The 18,221-nt window shown below is 54.8% G+C and overlaps 1 protein-coding gene and 1 long non-coding RNA gene across 3 annotated transcripts in view; both read right to left on the bottom strand.

The window, feature by feature from the left end:
* Positions 1-1,451: 1,451 nt before the first annotated feature.
* Prss56 (serine protease 56) lies at positions 1,452-6,636 on the bottom strand. Its single transcript, XM_031368899.1, has 13 exons — positions 6,349-6,636; positions 5,691-5,798; positions 5,293-5,346; positions 5,000-5,189; positions 4,509-4,608; positions 4,263-4,422; positions 3,892-4,034; positions 3,499-3,661; positions 3,173-3,352; positions 2,867-3,031; positions 2,691-2,753; positions 2,258-2,364; positions 1,452-1,910 (listed from the first exon to the last, which is right to left on the bottom strand). Exons 1-13 carry the CDS (start codon positions 6,455-6,457, stop codon positions 1,635-1,637), a joined length of 1,818 nt encoding a protein of 605 aa, XP_031224759.1. The 5' UTR covers positions 6,458-6,636; the 3' UTR covers positions 1,452-1,634.
* Positions 6,637-16,438: 9,802 nt separating this feature from the next.
* The window catches only part of LOC116089269, a 2,563-nt gene continuing 780 nt past the window's right edge, over positions 16,439-18,221 (bottom strand). The window contains exons 2-4 of one of the 2 annotated variants that reach the window (XR_004118252.1): positions 17,630-17,779; positions 17,357-17,454; positions 16,439-16,595 (exon numbers count right to left, since the gene is read on the bottom strand). This is a non-coding gene — a long non-coding RNA (uncharacterized LOC116089269). The remainder of the gene's footprint in view (positions 16,596-17,356; positions 17,455-17,629; positions 17,780-18,221) is intronic. The other variant, XR_004118253.1, reaches the window with a different exon arrangement.

The following is an 18,221-nucleotide window of genomic DNA, read 5'->3' as shown; positions in this document are numbered from 1 at the left end:
CAGGCTTCGTAGCAGGCACCTTTACCTGCGAAGCCATCTCACCAGCCCATTTCCTTAATTTAAACTGAAGTCCCCTCACTGTTCCCGCATCTATGAATAGCCAAAAGGAAGGGGGAAGGGAGGGGGACCCACTGGGGCAGGGAAGGGTCATTTCCACAGAGTTAGACATGCCCCTTGTAATGACTGTGGCTAGAAGTCGGTAGTAGGGATAGATGGGACTAAGAGTGTGCTTAAGAAAATACAATCTATCCTCAAACTGGCTTCTCTACCTAAGTGGAATCAGAAAGCCAGAACCGTCAGGGATGGAGGGAGGGGGCCATCTAGGTGTGGGGGAGAGTGGCAATGGGGTGAAGGGATGTCCATAGGGTCTGGCAAGAGAGGAGCCGACTGTAGCAAGCACTGGCAAGTCTGAGTCTGTTCTTTGTTCTAAGCAGAGGTTTGGAGGTGGCCAGATAAAGGCTTGCCCTCCAGGGAGATGACAGTACTGTCACCGTCGGCCTCCTGATGGCCTCTCTGGAGCTGATCTTGATCATTTTGCTCCTATGTGAGGGTGTGGGGGCTCTCTTAGAGATACAAGAGATGAATCTCAGGGCATCCTGCTCGCCGTCTTTGGTCTCATAGGTTGCATCATAGAGGGCATCAGAGTGGTAGTCCTGGTCTAGCAGGGTCTTGTCATAAGATCTGGGCCATGTCACCTGCTGAATCATTTTGCTCTGCTTCAGGATGGTGTCCTGGTCCTCACTCAGGCAGAGGAGCACAGACTCTCTCTTTGATCCCTTTGGCACAGTTAACTTGCATACCAAATCACTTGCATGCCACTGATCACCTTGAGACAGCCACACCAGAGGCCACGTTTTTTTCTTTGTTTTGGAAGGGGGAGGGGGACAAGGAAAGCCACAGGTGAGCTGAAGCTCTGGAGCTTCTGCTGGGATCCAGCTGATCTTCTCCACCTTATTTTTTAAAGACAGGGTCTCTTCACTGAACCTGGACCTCTCCTGGAGCAGCTAGAGTGGCCAGGGAACTCCGGAGATCCATCTGTTCCCCACTGCCCTGCTCCTTTAGCCAGGGCTGCAGTTTATAGGGGTACTCTGCCCCTGTGGTTTTTTTTTTTTTTTACCTGGGTGCTGGCAACCTGAATTCAGATCCATATGCATCAAGAACTTTAGCCACTGAGCTATCTCTTCCAGGCCCTGGTTTGTTTCTTTGTGTGTGTGGGGGGGGAGAGGCTCTTATTTTGTAGCCCAGGCTAGCCTAAAGCTCACTATATAGCAAACTCATTGCAATCCTGCTTCCGGCTCCAGAGTGCTAGCATCGCAAGCATGAGCCACCACTTCTGGCTCCTTCCAGCCTCCTTTGTGGTCTCTGCTATCTGTTCCTGGAGGTTGGCCTCGGCCCCACTCCCATCTAATGCCAGCCCCTTCTCATCCCAAGAAAGCTCTAGATTTTATGTACAATATAAATAACATTTATTAAAGCAGCCATGAGTGTCTGGTGACACATTTAGGATGACGTGTGAGGTCCAGGATCCCCACTCTATCCACACATCCAAGGTCAACTGGAACAGAGAGACTTTGTATGTCTCATACAACCTCTTTAGCCTCCAGGACAGTGTGACCATCACTGAGTTGCCTGGTTCAGGGAACGGGAGGCTGGAGGTGCCCCTGGAGCTCCTTTCCCAGCCTCTGTCCTTGTTCTGAGCCTATCCAGGGTGCCTGAGGCTCTCCTTCTTTCAGGAAAGCTGAGCGGAAGGCCTTCAGGGCCTGCACTAGTAGCCGGGGGAGACTATGAGCCAGTGTAGACGGTTCCAAGCCCACCAGGCCACTGAAGACCACACGCTGGTCCCCCAAGCCAGCCCTCACCCAAGCTCTGAAGAGTCCTGTCAGTGTCTTGGAGCCCAGATCTGCCAGCACCTGCAGAGGGAGGAGGTTAGGACCGCCCCCCCCCAAAAAAAAACCATTCCTGAGGGTTTTTGAACTGGGATTTGTTCCCTCCTCCAGGAGCCTTGAAACTTTAGATCCTTGCCCCGCACCTTCCTCGCCTGGAAGTCAATCTAATTTCCTGATCAGGCGAATGTCCTAATGAGCCCTTCTGCTCTTACTTCTCTGCCTCCCATTTTCATAGCCACTTGTTATTCCAGCTCACCCCCACTCCCACTCCAGCAAAAGCTGGATCCTCCTGTCTCTTCCTTGCAGTGATCTCCGGTCAGGTCAGCTTTTACAGGCCACTGTGAAGAAGCCCGGGCAGCCTGGGGACCTACCTCGTGAAAGTTCATGGCTAAGTGCTCAGCTGGGATCTGTAGGATCCAAGCGTGTGCTCGCCGGATAGCCGCTAACTTCTGTTGCAGAGGCTCCAACCCAGGGCAGCCTGCAAGATGGGGGAGATCCCCAGACTATGAAAAAGTTGACAGCAGAGGAAAATCCCAGGAATATCCTCTGCGTGCCCTAGATGGGGAAACTGAGGCTGGCAGAAGTTTCATGATCGTGCAAAGCAGACTGCCTCTGTCTGACACCAACAAGGGCTCGGTGCCACATGTCTCCTCAAAAAGGAATCTATTTTCCTGGGAGAGAGGGAGAGAGCAGGACTTTTCTGTTGTCGTTTGGAATTTTCTAGTAGAGGATCCCACCGCTTCTCTAGAAACAGCCTTTTGGCCGCTCCTCTCCAGCTGTCCGGCCGGCAGGGGGCGACATTACCCTTCGTTTCCGCGCGCCGCTCCGGCTTTGGCTTCTGGAACCAGGTTCCTGCAACTCGCGATCCTGGGGGGGCGGAGGTGAGGGGGAGACCACGGAAAGTTAGTGGGCACGCCTCGGAGAGGGTACCTGACTCGGCGACTCTGGGGCCTAGGCCTAGCTAGGGGCACTCAGGATACCTGAGTAGAGCCGCTGTTCGCGGGCATTGTGTCCGGGAAGCTCCTGGAGCGATGGAGCGGGGCGAGCAGGCGCAGGGACTCCACGCCGCAAACCTGGCCGGGGGCCGAGCAGCTCCTGCGCGCCCCGCAGCAGACCGAGCAGGGTGTGCGCCAGTGACCTCAGCTCTGCGAGTGGTTCAGGGGTGTAAGCGGCCGACCCAGGGGTGGGTCCCGGTCCCGCTCTCCATCTCCCACCTCTACAGTCCAATAGCTACCCCTCCTTCCTACTCCCCCTCCTGCACCCCGGCGGGGGAGACTAGGACTGACCGCACCGCCGCCGGCGCTGCAGACACTGTTGGAGCGCCAGGCGCGCACAGGAGCTCTCGGACCCTAGGCACTGGTGCGCGTAGAAGGCACAGAGCCCCAAGGCGTCCGTGAATGACTCCTCTTCCTGAGCGTTCCAATTGAGAAGTTCTCTGCAGCTAGGCTCGCGAGTGGAGGGGCCCGCTGCAAGCAGATGCCAGATCACCCCTTGTATGCGGGTCTACAAGCCACCCACCCATTCGCAGCTCCTCCACAGAGACCCGAACAGCGGGATGGAAACCGGCCCGCCCAGAGCCGTCCATTGGGACCATTGGCTGGGGGATGCTCACCGCTCATCTGCTCCTGCAGCCAGTCTTTGAACACGGCCACACGGGTGTAGACCCCAGGCTTTCCTGGTTCCCCACAGCCATCTCCCCAAGAAGTGACTCCAAAGAGGACCTCTCTGGGACGCGGGCCGGGCTCGGAACAGGTTAAAGGGCCCCCGGAGTCACCCTAAGGGACCAGAGCCAACAGAGAGCAATGCCTGCATCATCTCTCTGAATCATACCTGCCTAGTACCTGGTAGGGAAGGCAACTCTGGCTGCGTCTGTGGTTACCACTTGTTTCCATTTTACTTAGGAAGATTTAGCGGTACGTAGGAGCTTTCAGCTAGGCCCCAGAGAGAACAGGGTTACCTTGCCAAGGGGAGCATGCAGGGCCCCCTGTCAGTTTTAGTTCAATACCTGGCATGAGTCGATGCCCCCCGCTAGGTAACCGGCGCAGAGCATAGTGCTGGGACGCAACCCAGGTCCCAGGGCCTTTTGACAGGTGTCCGCACTGAGCAGCGGAACTCGAGCCTCCCTCACCGCCTCAGACTCAGGCCCGTCTACAGGAAAGAATGTAGGGGGGCTGGGTTTGGGAGGTAGAGGCTGCGCCTCGAGATCCCCTCTCACTTGCTCTCTTTGATTCCTGCCGGTTTGTGCCATGAAACATCATCCTAGCCTCCCCAAACCCCATCTCTTCAGCTTACTTCCACCATCACCACCACCACCACTACGCCCCCATGGGTTCTGACCACTAGTAGCTAGCTTATCCAGGCCCTAAATGGCAATACCTTCGAAGAGAGCCCCCCAGCCTGCAATGGCGCAGGGAGTGCCGGCAGGAGGCTCCCGAGAACCCTGGGGTAGGCAAATGGGGCGTGCAGGCCCCTCTGGGCTCACAGGCGTCCACAACTGTACCAACGCCAGGTCGTTGTGAAAAGTCTGCGGGTCAAACTAGAGAGCAGGTGGCGGGTCAAGGTCAAGGAAGAGGGTTTGGGATGCTGTCCCCAGGTCTGAGGACACAGGGCGTGTCTTCTCACCTTAGGGTGGGGCAAGATGCGGTTCACCTGCACTTCCTCCGCTTGCTCCCCCTGGGGTCCCTCGGCTAGCATCACAGTCCACAGAAGCTCATTCGAGGCACTGTGGCGCAAGTAGTGGGTGACACGCATCAGGGACAGAGGTGGCATGAGACCCCACCGGAGGCCCAGCCCCTCATGCACCCACACCGCCCAGTGAGCCTGTGAGTGTGGCTGTTGTGACCCTACGGGCAGAGAGGGAGATCCGGAAGGGGGCAGATTCCCCACAGTGGAAAAATCCAGTGTGATGTTCTTCTACCCTGGGATTCACGGCCCCGCCTCGCCCCACCTTCCCGCCCCCCCCCCCCCGCAACTTGCATTTTGGGGCCCGAGGTTGGGAACCAGCCCCGCTAGGGGGCAGCAGAGACCTGCTCTGCTTGTGCTTTGGCCCGTGGGTGCTTAGACTCGGATTGGGTAGCCCTGCTGAGCAGGTGCCTGGGATCTCGACGACGTACCCGGCGAAACAGTGTGCAGCCGTGAGCACCCAGGACGCTGCTACCAGGACGCCCCCGCACAGAGGCAGCCCCCCAAGGTGCAGCCTCACTAGCCACGGCCAGGCCCCCGATGGAGCTGTGCTGCCACCGACTATGCGGCCATGAGCCCGGGTCGTGTTGGCAATGTCCTGGCTTCTTTCTCCACATGGTCCTAGAAAGGCAGACGCGGCGGTCAGGAAGGAAAAGTTTTAGTTGTCTACACATTGAGGCCCACCTCGTTCTCCGCCCTGCTCCTTGGAGTCTTTTAGTCTCACCTGGCTCGGGTGGGTCTTGGGGGACCGGGGCTTGAGGTCTAGGGCGTCCAGGTCCTGCTGAGAAACAATCTTTTGAGCCTCGCTGCCGCCCTCTTGCGGATCTTCCACCCTATGCTGGGGCTGGGCCTCGTCTTTCAACTACGTTCCACTTGGCCCACCTTCTAGCACACAGAACGACTTGAGCGGCCATGAACTGTGACCACCCGAGCCCACGCTCTCCCCTCCTCCCTGCTGTATCTCAAGTTTGGCATACCCCTTTCCACCTGCACCTTCAAAAAGAGTCAGACCCCAAGGACGATGGAACCTAAAAAGAAGGGCTGGGCATGGACAAAAGAAGGAGTCCCCCATAATAGTGTGAGTCTGCTGGGGTGGGGGTGGGGTAGCGCCTCTGGTACAACCTTGGCATTCGCGCAATCTGTGCTGGATCTCCATCAACACGCGCTTGATGGCCCACTGGGCACTCCGCTGGGCAGCCTGCAATGCCTGAGTCCCCTGGGCAGACAAAACTGGGGGCGGGGGGACGTGGAACACAAAGTCACATCCCCTTGGCAGAAGGCCTCAGTCTAAGTCTTCCCGAACCCTGTCTGGAGAGTCCTAGAGAAGCGTAGTGAGCTCCTGAGCTACCAGGGATGTAGAGATGAGGAGAGGAGTCAGGGCCGGAGGACCAGCCCTCGGGGTAGATGGTGCTATGATTAGGCAAGAATCTCTGAAAAAGCTCCTTTCTTAAAGACTTCAGAGGAAAACCACTGCCTGCCTTTGACACCTGGGGAATGTGGTTGAGGAATCCATCTTTGGGCCCAGATTACCAAGGCATGCTGCCCCGAGTCTTCTAACATTGTTATCACTGGAAGCTCTTGGCATTGCTTGCTGCCTCTGCTTCGTGGGCGAGGTTGTCTGCCCTGCCTTCCTATATCCCAGTTCGGGGCTCCTCCTCCCAGCAGGTGGGCAGAAGGACCACAGGTGTGAGAGACAAGCTCGTTTCCCTTGTCCTTCCTTGACCTCACTTTCCCTACGCCCCTCCCACCCCAGTGGCTTCCTCTGACCAGCCCGGCTCACCTTGCAGGGTGCTGGGGGACAGGCGCATGTACAGTGGATGCCCATGGGCAGTCTGGGAGTCTGGGGACAGTAGCAGCAGCAGCAGCAGCAGCAACATAGCCAGCGGCATGGTGACCTGGGGCCAAGGCGGGAGACCCTGCCCTCTTTCTTCCTGGACGCTACCCTCTCCTGTGCTTCTTCCTGGGCACAGGCTTTGTGTCCCTCAAACCATCTGATCCTGTTGTCTTATGCTAAATTACCCATTTCGAGCAGTCTGCACCTCACCTGGCCCTCACCTCCTGGGAGCCCTCAGGGAAACTATGCTCTGGAGTTATATAGAGGACGGAGGGGCGTGTGTGCGTGGGAGGGCAGCCAGGACCCGGGGAGGGAATGAGGTAGTGGGCTGGACCCTCACCTTTGAAGTCTCATCGTCCCACACTGAATCTCCCCACTTCTGTGAAAGCAGCCCTTGTTGCTGCGGGCCGCTTCAAAGGGGCTGAGATAGGGATGGAGAACTGACCGTTGGGCTGGGGGCCAGGCAGAGGGAGACTGGTAGGCAGGGGCTGGGAGGGGGGGATCCCCATCTGTTTCTGCCACCCTGGGGAGTCCACTGCTCTGCTGGGGCAGGCACTCTTGGAGGGAGGAGAGCTCCGGGATAGGGGTGGGTGTCCTGGGCATTCTCACCCCCTCAGCAAGCCATTGAACTTCCAGCCCCTCTGCCCCTAATTGCTTGGCAGTGTCTCTCCTCCGTGTAGCCATTTCTAAAGATGATCAAAGCATTCTAATTTGCGCCGTAATTGCTGCACTGGGGTAGTGGGGTGGGAAGAGGCAAAAGCAAGCGGGAGATGAAAGGCCCCACTGTGGCCCAGTTTGGGGAGCGCAGGACCCAGCAGACCCCTGTCCCTGCCCGCTCAGTGTGTCCAACATTGTTTTCAGTTGCTGTGACCCTGATCTGGCAGGAGGGACTCTTGAGAGAAGGGTCATAAATAGGCAGCTGTCCGATATCCAGTCACCACCTGGGGTAGGGCCGGGCCTTTGGGTACAAACAAAACAAACCTACCCTTGGCACCTTGATTTGTGCTGGCAGCGGGGCCATGTTGGTTAAGGGTTTAAGGAATTGGGACACTGTGGCCAGGGACTGCTTATCACATTACGTAGCCTGTCTCCCACCACAAGATGCATTCCAGGAAGGTGGAGAGAACACTAGGTATAGATTGTCCTGTGGATTCAATGACACCAGGGATTGGAGTTATCCACATATCGTAGGTAAATCTTACGTGATCTCCTAGTTCTTAGCAGAGAGGTATGGCTCCCTTGTGCCTGCTGAAGTCCGGCTAGGCCAGAGCGGCCAGCATAGAACTCTTTCCTCACTCTGCCTTCTCACCATAGATCAGGCTTTGAGTCCCATCTGATGGCAAGAAGGAAGTAGACCCTTCTCTCACCCACCCAGAACAGGGCAGGGCATAGAAAAGGCACATCATTTCAGATCTGGCTCCTACAAGTTGAGCCACCCCACCTCACCCCATCCCATCCTTGTCTCGACTCCTGGAATCCTACAAATTGTTAGGGGCATGTGAAATCTCTTCCTGAGAGACAGGTTTCTCCTTTGGCTGGCATCAGAGCAATCTTTCTTTTCTCCCAGGATGAGATTCCTGGGAAATTTTAATTCCCAGGGGTAGGGTGGTATTTTTGTTTCAAGAGTCTCAATGGAGCCTCATGGAGAACCATAGCTCTTCCTCACCCCTCCCAAAGGCGGAGTCAAGCCCTTAGCCTCAGTACTTCTACTCTGAAAGGAGGAAGGGGTGGGGGGAACAGAGAGAGAGAGAGGGAGAGAGAGAGAGAAAGAGAGAGAGAGAGAGAGAGAAGCCTTAGTGGGTTCTCTGTGAGTTCAGGTGAGGAGGAAGGGTTGGGGGTGGGAGGGATGGGAGGAGTGAAAGAGAGACACAGTGGGGGGACCCCCCAGAAGCTAATGGCATAGCCTTTTTATAGGCATGCTCTATGCAGACTGTGTGTGTGTGTGGGGGGGGTGTTCCCCTCCTACCTTCTATTTAAACCTACATCGGCAGAGGCAGGCAGATTCTGCTGAGTTTAGGGCCAACCTGGTTTACATAGTGAGTTTCAAGCCAGCCAGGAAATACACAGTGACAAAGGGACAAGTGACACATCCCTTGATCTCCATGTTCTTTTGGGAGACGGAGCAGAAGGGGAGCAGGAGGATGAACTGGCTTAAGAAAACCCCAGGCTGTCTTTGAAGAGGGCAGCATCTCTGCTTACCACAGTAACATCTGCATCAGCACCAGCCGGCCCAATGAGCACAGGGGTGGCCATGAGCTGATGTCTGATGCAATGAAATTTGAGAGGAGCCTGACATCAGAGCCTCCGTGGGATGAGAGGCCATTCAGCTGTGACTCAGACAGGCCCATGAGGCTGACTGTTCTCCTTTGTGAGCTTTCGTGAGTCACTTCCTGTTGGAGCCCAAATCATCCCCCCAAAAGATATGCTAGAGTTCCAACCATCTTACCTCAGAACGTGACCTGATTTGGGCTATATGCAACAGTGAAGAAGTCTGGGTGCTCAGTCCACCGTGACATAGAGACAGAGGCCGTAGGATGAAGGCTGTGTGACGGTGCAAACAGGAACTAAAGGGATTCAGACCCCAGAATGACAAGGCTTCCAGAAACACAGGGAGGAAGGAGAAACGTAGGGAACAGATTCCTGGCAGCAGCCAGGGCTCTCCTGAGTCCTTGGTCTCAGAAATGTGGCTCAATGTCTGTTTTAAGCACCCAGTGGGTGCTGTGTGGTACCAGACTCTCACAGATGGGCGTGTAGTCTTCTGGGCTCAATATCTGCCCTGTTGGTGAGATTAACAGAGTTGGCACAGTTCTGTCTTCCTGCAAGGAGATGGCGGGGTCATCGTGCTGGGCCTCAAGGGGATCACTAAGATGCTGTTTAACTGAATGAACAGGGGGTTAGCAAGGGAGCTGTGGTGACCTCAAAAGGGAAAGGGACTCTGAAGGTGGCAGTGGGATGGGGCGCCCCAGGGGGTGGGCGTGGCCTGACTTCCGAGGACAGCTGAGAAGAGGGCCTTCTTCATAGCTATGAGCTCCCTTTAGTGTGTCAGCTTGGCTTCTCACTCTGACCTTCCCAGTTCCCCTAGGCTTTAGGAGGGACCTGGGAAGGTGGGGGTTCTGTCTGGGAGAATGAGGTGCTGAAGCTGGGCTGCCTACTACAGATCCATGGGTTGAGAAGCAGGGTCTTACTGGAATCTGCCCGATGGGCTGGGGGCTAGGCAGACCTTCCGTCTCCCTTCCCTTCCTGCCAAGGCACGCCTCAGCCAGCCACCAGACATATCCAGACCACCACCCAGATCTCTGTAGGTCACTGTCCAACTTGTGCTTGAAAGACAACAAACCATTTCATGGCCGGAATGCTATTTCTTCTTCTTCCTCCCTCCCTTTCCCCATTCCACTCCTTCTCCCCCCTCTTTCCCCTCCCCATTCCCTCCCTCCCTTCTTCCCCTCCTTCTTAGGACTAAAGATTGAACCTACAGCCTTGCCCAAAGCAGGCAACAAGCTACATCTCCATCCTTCTTTTTAGTTAGTTTTTCCTCTTTTTCTATCTGTCCGTCTGAGACAGGATCTCAAGAAGCCTAGACTGACCCCAGGCTCACTAAATACAGAGGATCCTCATCTCTCCCTCCTGGATGCTGGGACTACAGCTTTGCCCTATGCCTGCTATTCTCTCTTTACTTTGGTTTTGAGAAGGTCTCACTGCTTTGAACTCACTCTGTAGCCCAGGTTGTCCTGAATTTATAATCCTCCAGCCTTAGACTCCCCAGTGTGAAGAATTACAGGGCTGTGTAATCCTTTCTCTTCCTCACTCTCTTCCCCCCTTACTCCCTCTCCCCCTATCTTTTCTCTCTCATTCTTTTTTTCCATTCCTGCCTGCCATCTCTCCTCATATTCTTTCTTCCATTTTTCTGCACATGGTTTAAGCTCTGTTTCTCTGGGTAACCGAACACCTTCGTGTCTGATATGGGATTTCCACTCTCCCTTGTGATGGCTTAATACTGACTGTCATCTTAATAGGACCTAGGCTCACCTTAGAGACAAATTGATGGGCATGTCCTGAGGGTATTTCCAGGAAGGGTTGACTTGGTGGGGAAGACCCACCCTAACTGTAAGTGACCCCAGACTGGGGCCACGCACTTCAAATTAGGGAAAAGATGAGCACCCCAATCCTCCCGGTGTGAGCAGTGCAGTGTGAGCAGTGCAGTGTGAGCAGCGCAGTGTGAGCAGTGCAGTGTGAGCAGCGCAGTGTGAGCAGCGCAGTGTGAGCAGCACAGTGTGAGCAGCGCGGTGTGAGCAGCGCAGTGTGAGCAGCGCAGTGTGAGCAGCGCGGTGTGAGCAGCGCAGTGTGAGCAGCGCGGTGTGAGCAGCTGCCTGTCATCCACATTGCATGACGACCCTGCCGTGATGGACTGTGCTCTTGAACCCTGATCCGAAGCAAACCCCTCTTTGAGTTGCTGTTTTAGGTACTTCATCAAAGAGGAAAGCGACACATCAACCCTACCTGCTGCTGTGTAACGTGTTTTTCTTGATCAGGATTTTAGCTCTTTTTGTCAACATTAGAAGGTCTTTGTATTTGTTTTGGTTTCTTGAGGGACACAGGTGTACACTATAGTCCAGGCTATCCGAGAACTCACTACAAAACCTGGGTTCACCTCAAACTCAAAGCAATCCTCCTGCTTCAGTCTTGTGAGTGTGTGGGATTACAGGAGTGAGTCATTATGTCTGGCTTAGATGGTCTTTTCAGAAAAACAAAAACAAAAACAAAAACAAAAACAAAAACAAAACCCCAAAACCTCTGGGGCCAGGGAGTGTCTGCTTGGCATGTAGTCCTCCCAGGACTCAGGACGGGGAAGCAAGAGGATCAGAAGTTCAAAGTTACCCTTGTCTACACTGGGAATTTGAGGCCTGGTGAGTCCGGGGTATGTGAGACCCTGTGTGTGTCTGTGAGAAGAGACACATTGCAGTATGGGACTTTCTTCAGGGTCACTTCTGTCTCTGCTTTCCACATAAATTAAAATTAAATTTCATCAATCCTATTAAGAATCTTCAGTTAGAGTCCTTCTTATATCGATATTAATTTCTATCAGTTTGTCTCTAAACTTCTATCTGCATTAAGACAAAATGAGATTTTTGAGAATGGCCACTCATTAATATTAATAATGCTTAATTTCTTTCTTTCTTTTATTTATTTTCTTTAAAGACAGAGTGCCACTGTGCAACTCAGGCTGGCCTCAAAGTCCAGGTCTTCTAGCTAGCCTCCAGATGCTGGGAGAATTACAGGACCGAACTACCATGTCACCTGGCACCCAGCGTCACCCGACACTCAGTGTCACCCGGCACGCAGCATCACCTGACACCCAGTGTCACCGGGCACACAGTGCCACTCGGCACCCAGCGTCACCCAGCACCCAGTGTCACCCGGCACTCAGTGTCACCGGGCACTCAGTGTCACCCGGCACGCAGCATCACCTGGCACCCAGTGTCACCGGCACGCAGCATCATCTGGCACCCCGCGTCACCAGGCATGCAGCATCACCCAACACACAGCATCACCCAGCACCCTGTGTCACTGGGCACCCAGAGTCACCCGGCACCCAGTGTCTTCACTTGGGAGCTGAGACTCATTCTTACTTTACTTTAAAACTTCTTCCTTGCGCTTCCCTGCATTGCTGGGAGATGGGAATCATCTTTAGAACCAGCAGGTAGCATGTGGCCAGTACAGGGCATCAAGAGTGATTTTTAAAAAATATGAGCAGTAGAGACCTCCTCAATGAAATAGTGTTTGTTGATGTGTTATTTCATCCTCGAATATTTCTTAGTGTCAAGCACCGGTCAGACAGAGGCGGTTCCATGGAATTCAAGGTTGTGTACCGCACCAAACCTTCACTGCTGCTGTTTAAGACTGGTTCCATCCCTAGAGGAGAAGACATTAAATCTGAGTGTGCCCTTCCTAAAGACCTGTCTCTGTCCTGGCCTCTGAGGCCTCTGCAGGGGTTTCCTGGGGCGCTTACACAAAGGTGGAAGGTTCTAGAAAGGAAGAGTTGGTGTCCGGGGGCTTTGCTTCCTCCTCAGTAATGAATCTGGCAGTAAGGAAGTGGGGAGTCAGATGGAGAGTTGAGTTAGGGGGGCTGCAGTGGCACCTGGGGCCAGGGCTTGAAAAAGGCAGGCAATATCCTGAGGGACTAGGGTCCAGAAGGGAAGAGGAGGAGAGAGCCCAGGGCTGCCAGGTTTCTTCAGTGTCTCTTGGGAATCTTGTTCCCTGATTCCAGAGTAGGAGACAATGACTTTCAGGGGACTGCTGGTCTGAGAGTGGGGGGATATGGGAGGGTAGGCCTAGATGATGGTCTGGGACTCCTGGGAGTGAGGGCAAGTGAGGGGGACCCGGATGCTGGTCAGGGACTCCTGAGAGTGTTGTGGGGGGGGGGACCCAGGATGCTGGTTGGGGACTCCTGGGAATGGCGGGACCCAGAAATCCCTCCGGCTGGAGAAGGCTGCATATAGATACATATAGATCAAGGGCCCCTCTGCAGGCCTCACCCAATTGGTGCTTAGAGCATCGGGTCCTACACCTAAGGACCAAGAGATTTGGGTTTTCAGGGTATGGACTAGAGGTGAGGGACAGTATACAAAGTCAATAAATCCCTAGAGGCAATTAGAGAGCAAGGCAGGAAAGGGTGTGCTCTCGCTCTTGTCTGCTGCAGCCACACACACACACACACACACACCACACCACACACTCACTGGGTAATGGCTTTGGGACAGCAGGAATTATCTGCAGCATTGGAGGCAGCCCTGACAGGTGGGGCAACCTGGGAGATGGGGTTCAGGGGCTCTTGCTGGTTTGCCTTGGTCTTGGGGGATCCCAAAGAAAAAGATAGGTGCTTGTAGATTAGGACAGACCTGGAACTGAAGGAATCTGGGGTGTTGGGGGGCGGGCTACGGAGGGCTTGGTGAGGGAGAGGGCCAGACCCTGCCGCTGTAGCCCCCTGCCTCTTCTCTCTGTTTCAGGGCCTGTAAATGGGCAGATAACTGGGAGGACTGACTCAGACCTGGTAGCCTAGCTCCTGCTTGACCTTGGGCTGTTTCTGCCCTGCCTCAGACTGCCACACCCAGTGAGCAGAAAGAGACAGAGGGAGATGAAGGGCCACGAGAGGAGCCAGAAAGATGAACTGGGGTTATGAACCAGGGTGGCAGGCTTTGCTTTACTTTGCTTTACCCCTCCGGGATGAGCCTGACAGTGTTGAGGGGTAGCAGCTCAGAGGAGGGCCTGGGTCAGGAAACTAGATTTCCCCCTACACCCTGTCCCCTGCCCCCCCTGCCCTGTATCTCCCCAGTCTGGATCTTGAAGTGTCACGCAGAGGGTTGAAACTGCGGTCTCCTTTCTACCCCCAATTCTTTAGTCATCTGGGAAAAGATGACGGAGCAGGACCGTTGGGGTCATCAAGTCCATGTCAGGTAGGGCTGGTCCCTGGGTCCCCCGTGTTCTGCCCCAGGGCCTGGCTAGGCCTGGCATCTTCCTTGAGGGTACTGGCTTTGGAGTCATGCCCATTACCCCGACAATAAAGCCAGGCTGCGTGACTCCGGCAGCAATTGGAGCATCCTGCCCACCTGCAGGCACACCCAGATTGCATTTACTGAAATAAATTGCTGGAGAATATAAATCCTGTGCACATGATTAATGGGAGGCAGGGAGGGAGGCTGGCAGCCGCCATGAGGAGGAGCCCCTGGGAACAGAGTGACACTCCAGGCACAGAGCCAACACAGATGCAGGGCCTCCGGAAGGGGACGTAGCAACTGTGCATCCAACCGCTAGGGTCACTGTGGCGCACTACAGGGCCACTGTACAGGGGATCTGGCCCCTAAGACTAAAGCCAGCCTCAGCCTGGCTTACCATTAAGGATTCAGAGGAGCCCACCCTGAGCTGGGAGCTGGATTAGATCTCCTGCCTACTGGGGGTCCTGAATGTCTCTGTGTGGGAGGGGGTTGTAGAGAGAAAGTCTTAGAGAGAGGTAAGGGGGCATTGAGGATCTGGTCGACTGTTAAGTATTAACTTAAAGTCCCTCCAGCCTCAGGCTCCACATCTGTTCAATGGAGCTAAGCCCAGACTTCTGTCCATCCCTGGGCTGGCCCCTATGCAAAATCCCCATGAAGGTGCCGGCCACACTGGTAACCATCTCAGAAACCAATGCTGGGGCTGCACATCTGTACCACCCTATCCAGCTTACAAATATTTAAAAATACCTAAATTTTAAGAGCTGGACAAACGGCTGAGTGAGTAACTGCAACTGCCTCCAAGCTTAAGGACCAGAGTTCAATCCCTGGAACCCACATGGTCGAACTGACACCTGTAAGTAGTCCTCTGCCCTGCACACACTTGAGGTGACATAAATTCAGACAAAACCAAAACCAAAACAAACACAACAACAACAAAAATGAAATGATTGTTGTTTTTTTAATTCAGGAGCTGCTTGCCCCTGGTGGTTTCCAGGTGGAATCTCTACCTAAGATAACGAAGATGAGAAGTCCTGGTCCACAGTGACTGTTCTCTTTGCAGGCTCTGACCTCCAGCCCGGGTGGCTCAGGCCTAAGCCTTATGCACAGGGTGAATCTGAGCAAAGCAGGCATGGGAACAATTGCTCCCTGGAAGCCTGGGATGGGCTGAGACTCAGCAGCTGTGGCCATGACCAGAACAGACCAAACCAGACCCCGACCAGCAATGGTCACTGTGCTTGCAAAGAGGCTAGAGGCTAACACCGCGGGTGGGGACTCAGGGAAAGAGCGGAAACCTGGCCTGACAGGCTCAGTGGTGCGACCTTCGCCACACTGTAGCCCATTCAGCTGTGGAAGCTTGGCTGCGAGCAGGGAAACACTGGGTAGGCGAAGGACAGGGTGGCCCTGAGGGGCGCAGGGACCCTGGGTTCCTCAGAGGCTTTGATCCTCCCGGCTACAGACCTTCCTCATGTAGGCGGTCATGAGGGGGATTTGTAGGCGCGGGGCGCCTCCTGGTGGCTCTTTGTGAGAGATGCAGACCTAACGAGCGCTTGGGAAATCCTGCCAAAGGAGCCAGGACCAACCCAAAGGGTTAGGGCAGGAGAGCCGTGGGGTGCGTTTCAGAAGCCCCTCCTTCAATGCCACCCCCGTTCAGGAGACTCCTTCAGACCTATGCAGCAGAAGTGGGTAATTCTCTGTTTTGAGATCTGGGACTGCTTTTCTGCGTCCCAGTATCCTTACACTAGACCTCCATCCCCAAATCCACCTCTTCCGGGTCAAGTGTAGCTCTGCCAGGACCAGCTTCCTGAGTTGTAGGACACGTTTTTTGTTTTTCCTCTGTCTCGGGGAATATTGAGGCTGGCAGTTACGGGCCACCACATTCCGTTTATGAGGAGTTGGGGGTGGAAAACCCAGGGCTTTGAGCATGCTGACAACCACTCTACCCATTGAGATGCATCCTCGGTCCTAGCTAGGTGCCTTGGTCAACAAGTCTTAGAGGCTGGGAGTCTGTGATGTCAGAGGACTGCACCAAACAGGTTGCACCCAGGAAGCGGGGATATGCTGGGCTGGGGCGACAGGCAGTATGGATCAGTGGTGGTAGCTGGCCCCTGGGTCTTCACTTTATCCTAGACCTAGGATAAGTGCCACCTCCCTCCTTCCTCCCCCCCACTCCACCCTTCTTTACCCCTCACCCCTTCCACCCCATCCTGGTCTTTTTAGTTCTGCCTGACAGTTCCCAGTCCGGGAGGCTCTCGGCTTTGGCTTGCCTGCAGGCATGTGTCCTGGCAGGCATGGAGAACAGACCAAGGGCATCAAAGCAGAAGGCGGGGATTCTGGGTGACCTCTGTGACCGCATAAGGTCACATTTATACTGCTTACTTCACTGAGCTTCATAGGAGGCCCATTTTACAGACCAGTGTACTGAGGCTCAGAGAGATGGATACTTTCCCAGGTCTGAAGGGGAGCCCCTGGGAAACCCCACTGAGGAGAGAGATGGTACTTGCTGTGACTTGCTCGGGGTTCGAGTTAGTCACACAGACACTGTGGGATCTGGAAATAAAATTAGTGCTCACTCATGATGTTTATTGAAACTGCTTATTCTAGGGGACTGAAGAAGGCCCAGGAGGCTGTCACACACCCTGCTTGAGTCACACCATAGGGATGGAACACCAGTGGGGAAGGCAGGCCCAGGATGCCAAGGGGAAGCTGTAAGTTGGGAGAGAGCATTTACCCCTGGGCTTCCCTGGAGTCCAGTGCTTCCCTTTTGTTCTGATAGCCTCTGTCTGTCCCCACTGACTTCAAACCTTGCTCTCCCCCCTGAGTCCACCTCCTCCGGGAGAGACTCTCCCCTAGCCAGCCCTGCTGCTCTGGGATCAGTCATGGGCAGCAATGTCTACTGAGGAGGGATCACAGAGTGCCTGTCTAGGCACTGGCTCATGGGAACAGGGCTCCTCTCCTCCAGTCCTGCAGCCAAGGCCAGGCTCACCCAGTGTCCTTTCAGAACTAAGTAGAGGGACACCAAACGACAAGCCACAATGTTCTGCCTCTGGTGGCGTTCTCCAGAGGTCTAGGGCTTCAGTGGCCACCAGGAGTCTAGATGCTCCTGGTGGCCAGCCTGTTCCTCCTGCCCCTTCATACCCTGTAAGAACCCAGTCTCCTCCCCTGGGGCTATCTGCTCCCCAAGTCCTGTTTGTATACCCTCCCTCCTCTCTCTGTTACCTCTCTGCCTGGGGCTCTGTCTCCTTGTCTTTCTGACACTGTCTTTCTGTCACAGTGCTCCTCCCTTGGGTGTCTTTTACCAGCCCCTTCCCCAGGTCCCTTGGGACCCTCCCCCATCCTGTGGCTCTCTTAGTGCCCAAGCCTTTCCAGGCTTCCTTCTCAGAGCTATCCCCTGTTTTGCAGAGGCCGGAGCGTGTCCCCACCAACCCCAGCCAGGCCTAATATCTTAATGCAAGGCCATTACTCACCCAGCGTCCAGGCAGGGCAGGCCTCTCCCCTCCTCGTTTGTCATCCAGAGTGAAGTCTCTGCGCTGTTCCTCTGGGACCAGATTAAGGGACTGACAGGCTAGATGAGCAAATTTAGTTGCAGCATGCCCCTGCCCCCCTCACTCCTCCAGCCTCAGCCTCCCGTGCTCTGGGTCCCCAGACTGTGGCACCAGCTTTCGGCTTTCGGGAAAAGGACTGAGGACAGATATAGCTCTCTTTCTGTCCCTCAGCGCCTAGCGAGGGGTGAGGCGTACAGGCCTGTGCTTCTGAGGAGAGGAGACAGCAAGTTGGGTCTACCATGGTCTGGACTTGCGCAGCTTGGTGAGCATCTGAGAATGTGACTGATGCTGATGGTCCTTAGAGCCCGCCAGCCCTGTCTGAAGCCTGGGATCCATTCCTGCAATCTTTAAGGTGCTATATGAAGGGTATTGTTACTCTGCTCCCTTTACACAGGCTCAGAGAGGCTGTTGACTTGGCTAGGGTCACACAGTGATGTCTACCTATCAGGCTTCGTGCCTTGTCACCTTTTTCAGTTTCAGAGGGCCTAGGGTGCCACCACTTTTACACAGCTCTAGAGGCTTCTCAGTGGCTTTACCCCACTATAGTCCTGCTCTGTGTTGCTCTAGCTTCCTGAGGAAAGGGTGGTATCTAAACCATGAGCCAAAACCAGTCATGGAAGCGGAAGTGCGCGTTCCCTAACCTGGCCTGAATCACCATCCTGCTGCATCTGAGGGTTCAGATCCTTATGCAGAGTTCTTGGTCTGCAACATGCTGTCCAGTGCCCCTACGCATCCTTTCCATCCCACTGCTTAGAACCTGCTGCCTGGACCCCAGGCACTGGAGCCC

This window comes from Mastomys coucha, unplaced genomic scaffold (assembly GCF_008632895.1).
Source record: "Mastomys coucha isolate ucsf_1 unplaced genomic scaffold, UCSF_Mcou_1 pScaffold14, whole genome shotgun sequence".
Lineage (NCBI taxonomy): Eukaryota > Metazoa > Chordata > Mammalia > Rodentia > Muridae > Mastomys > Mastomys coucha.
The sequence above is the reverse complement of the archived record's forward strand: the minus strand, read 5'-3'. Positions and strand labels throughout refer to the sequence as shown.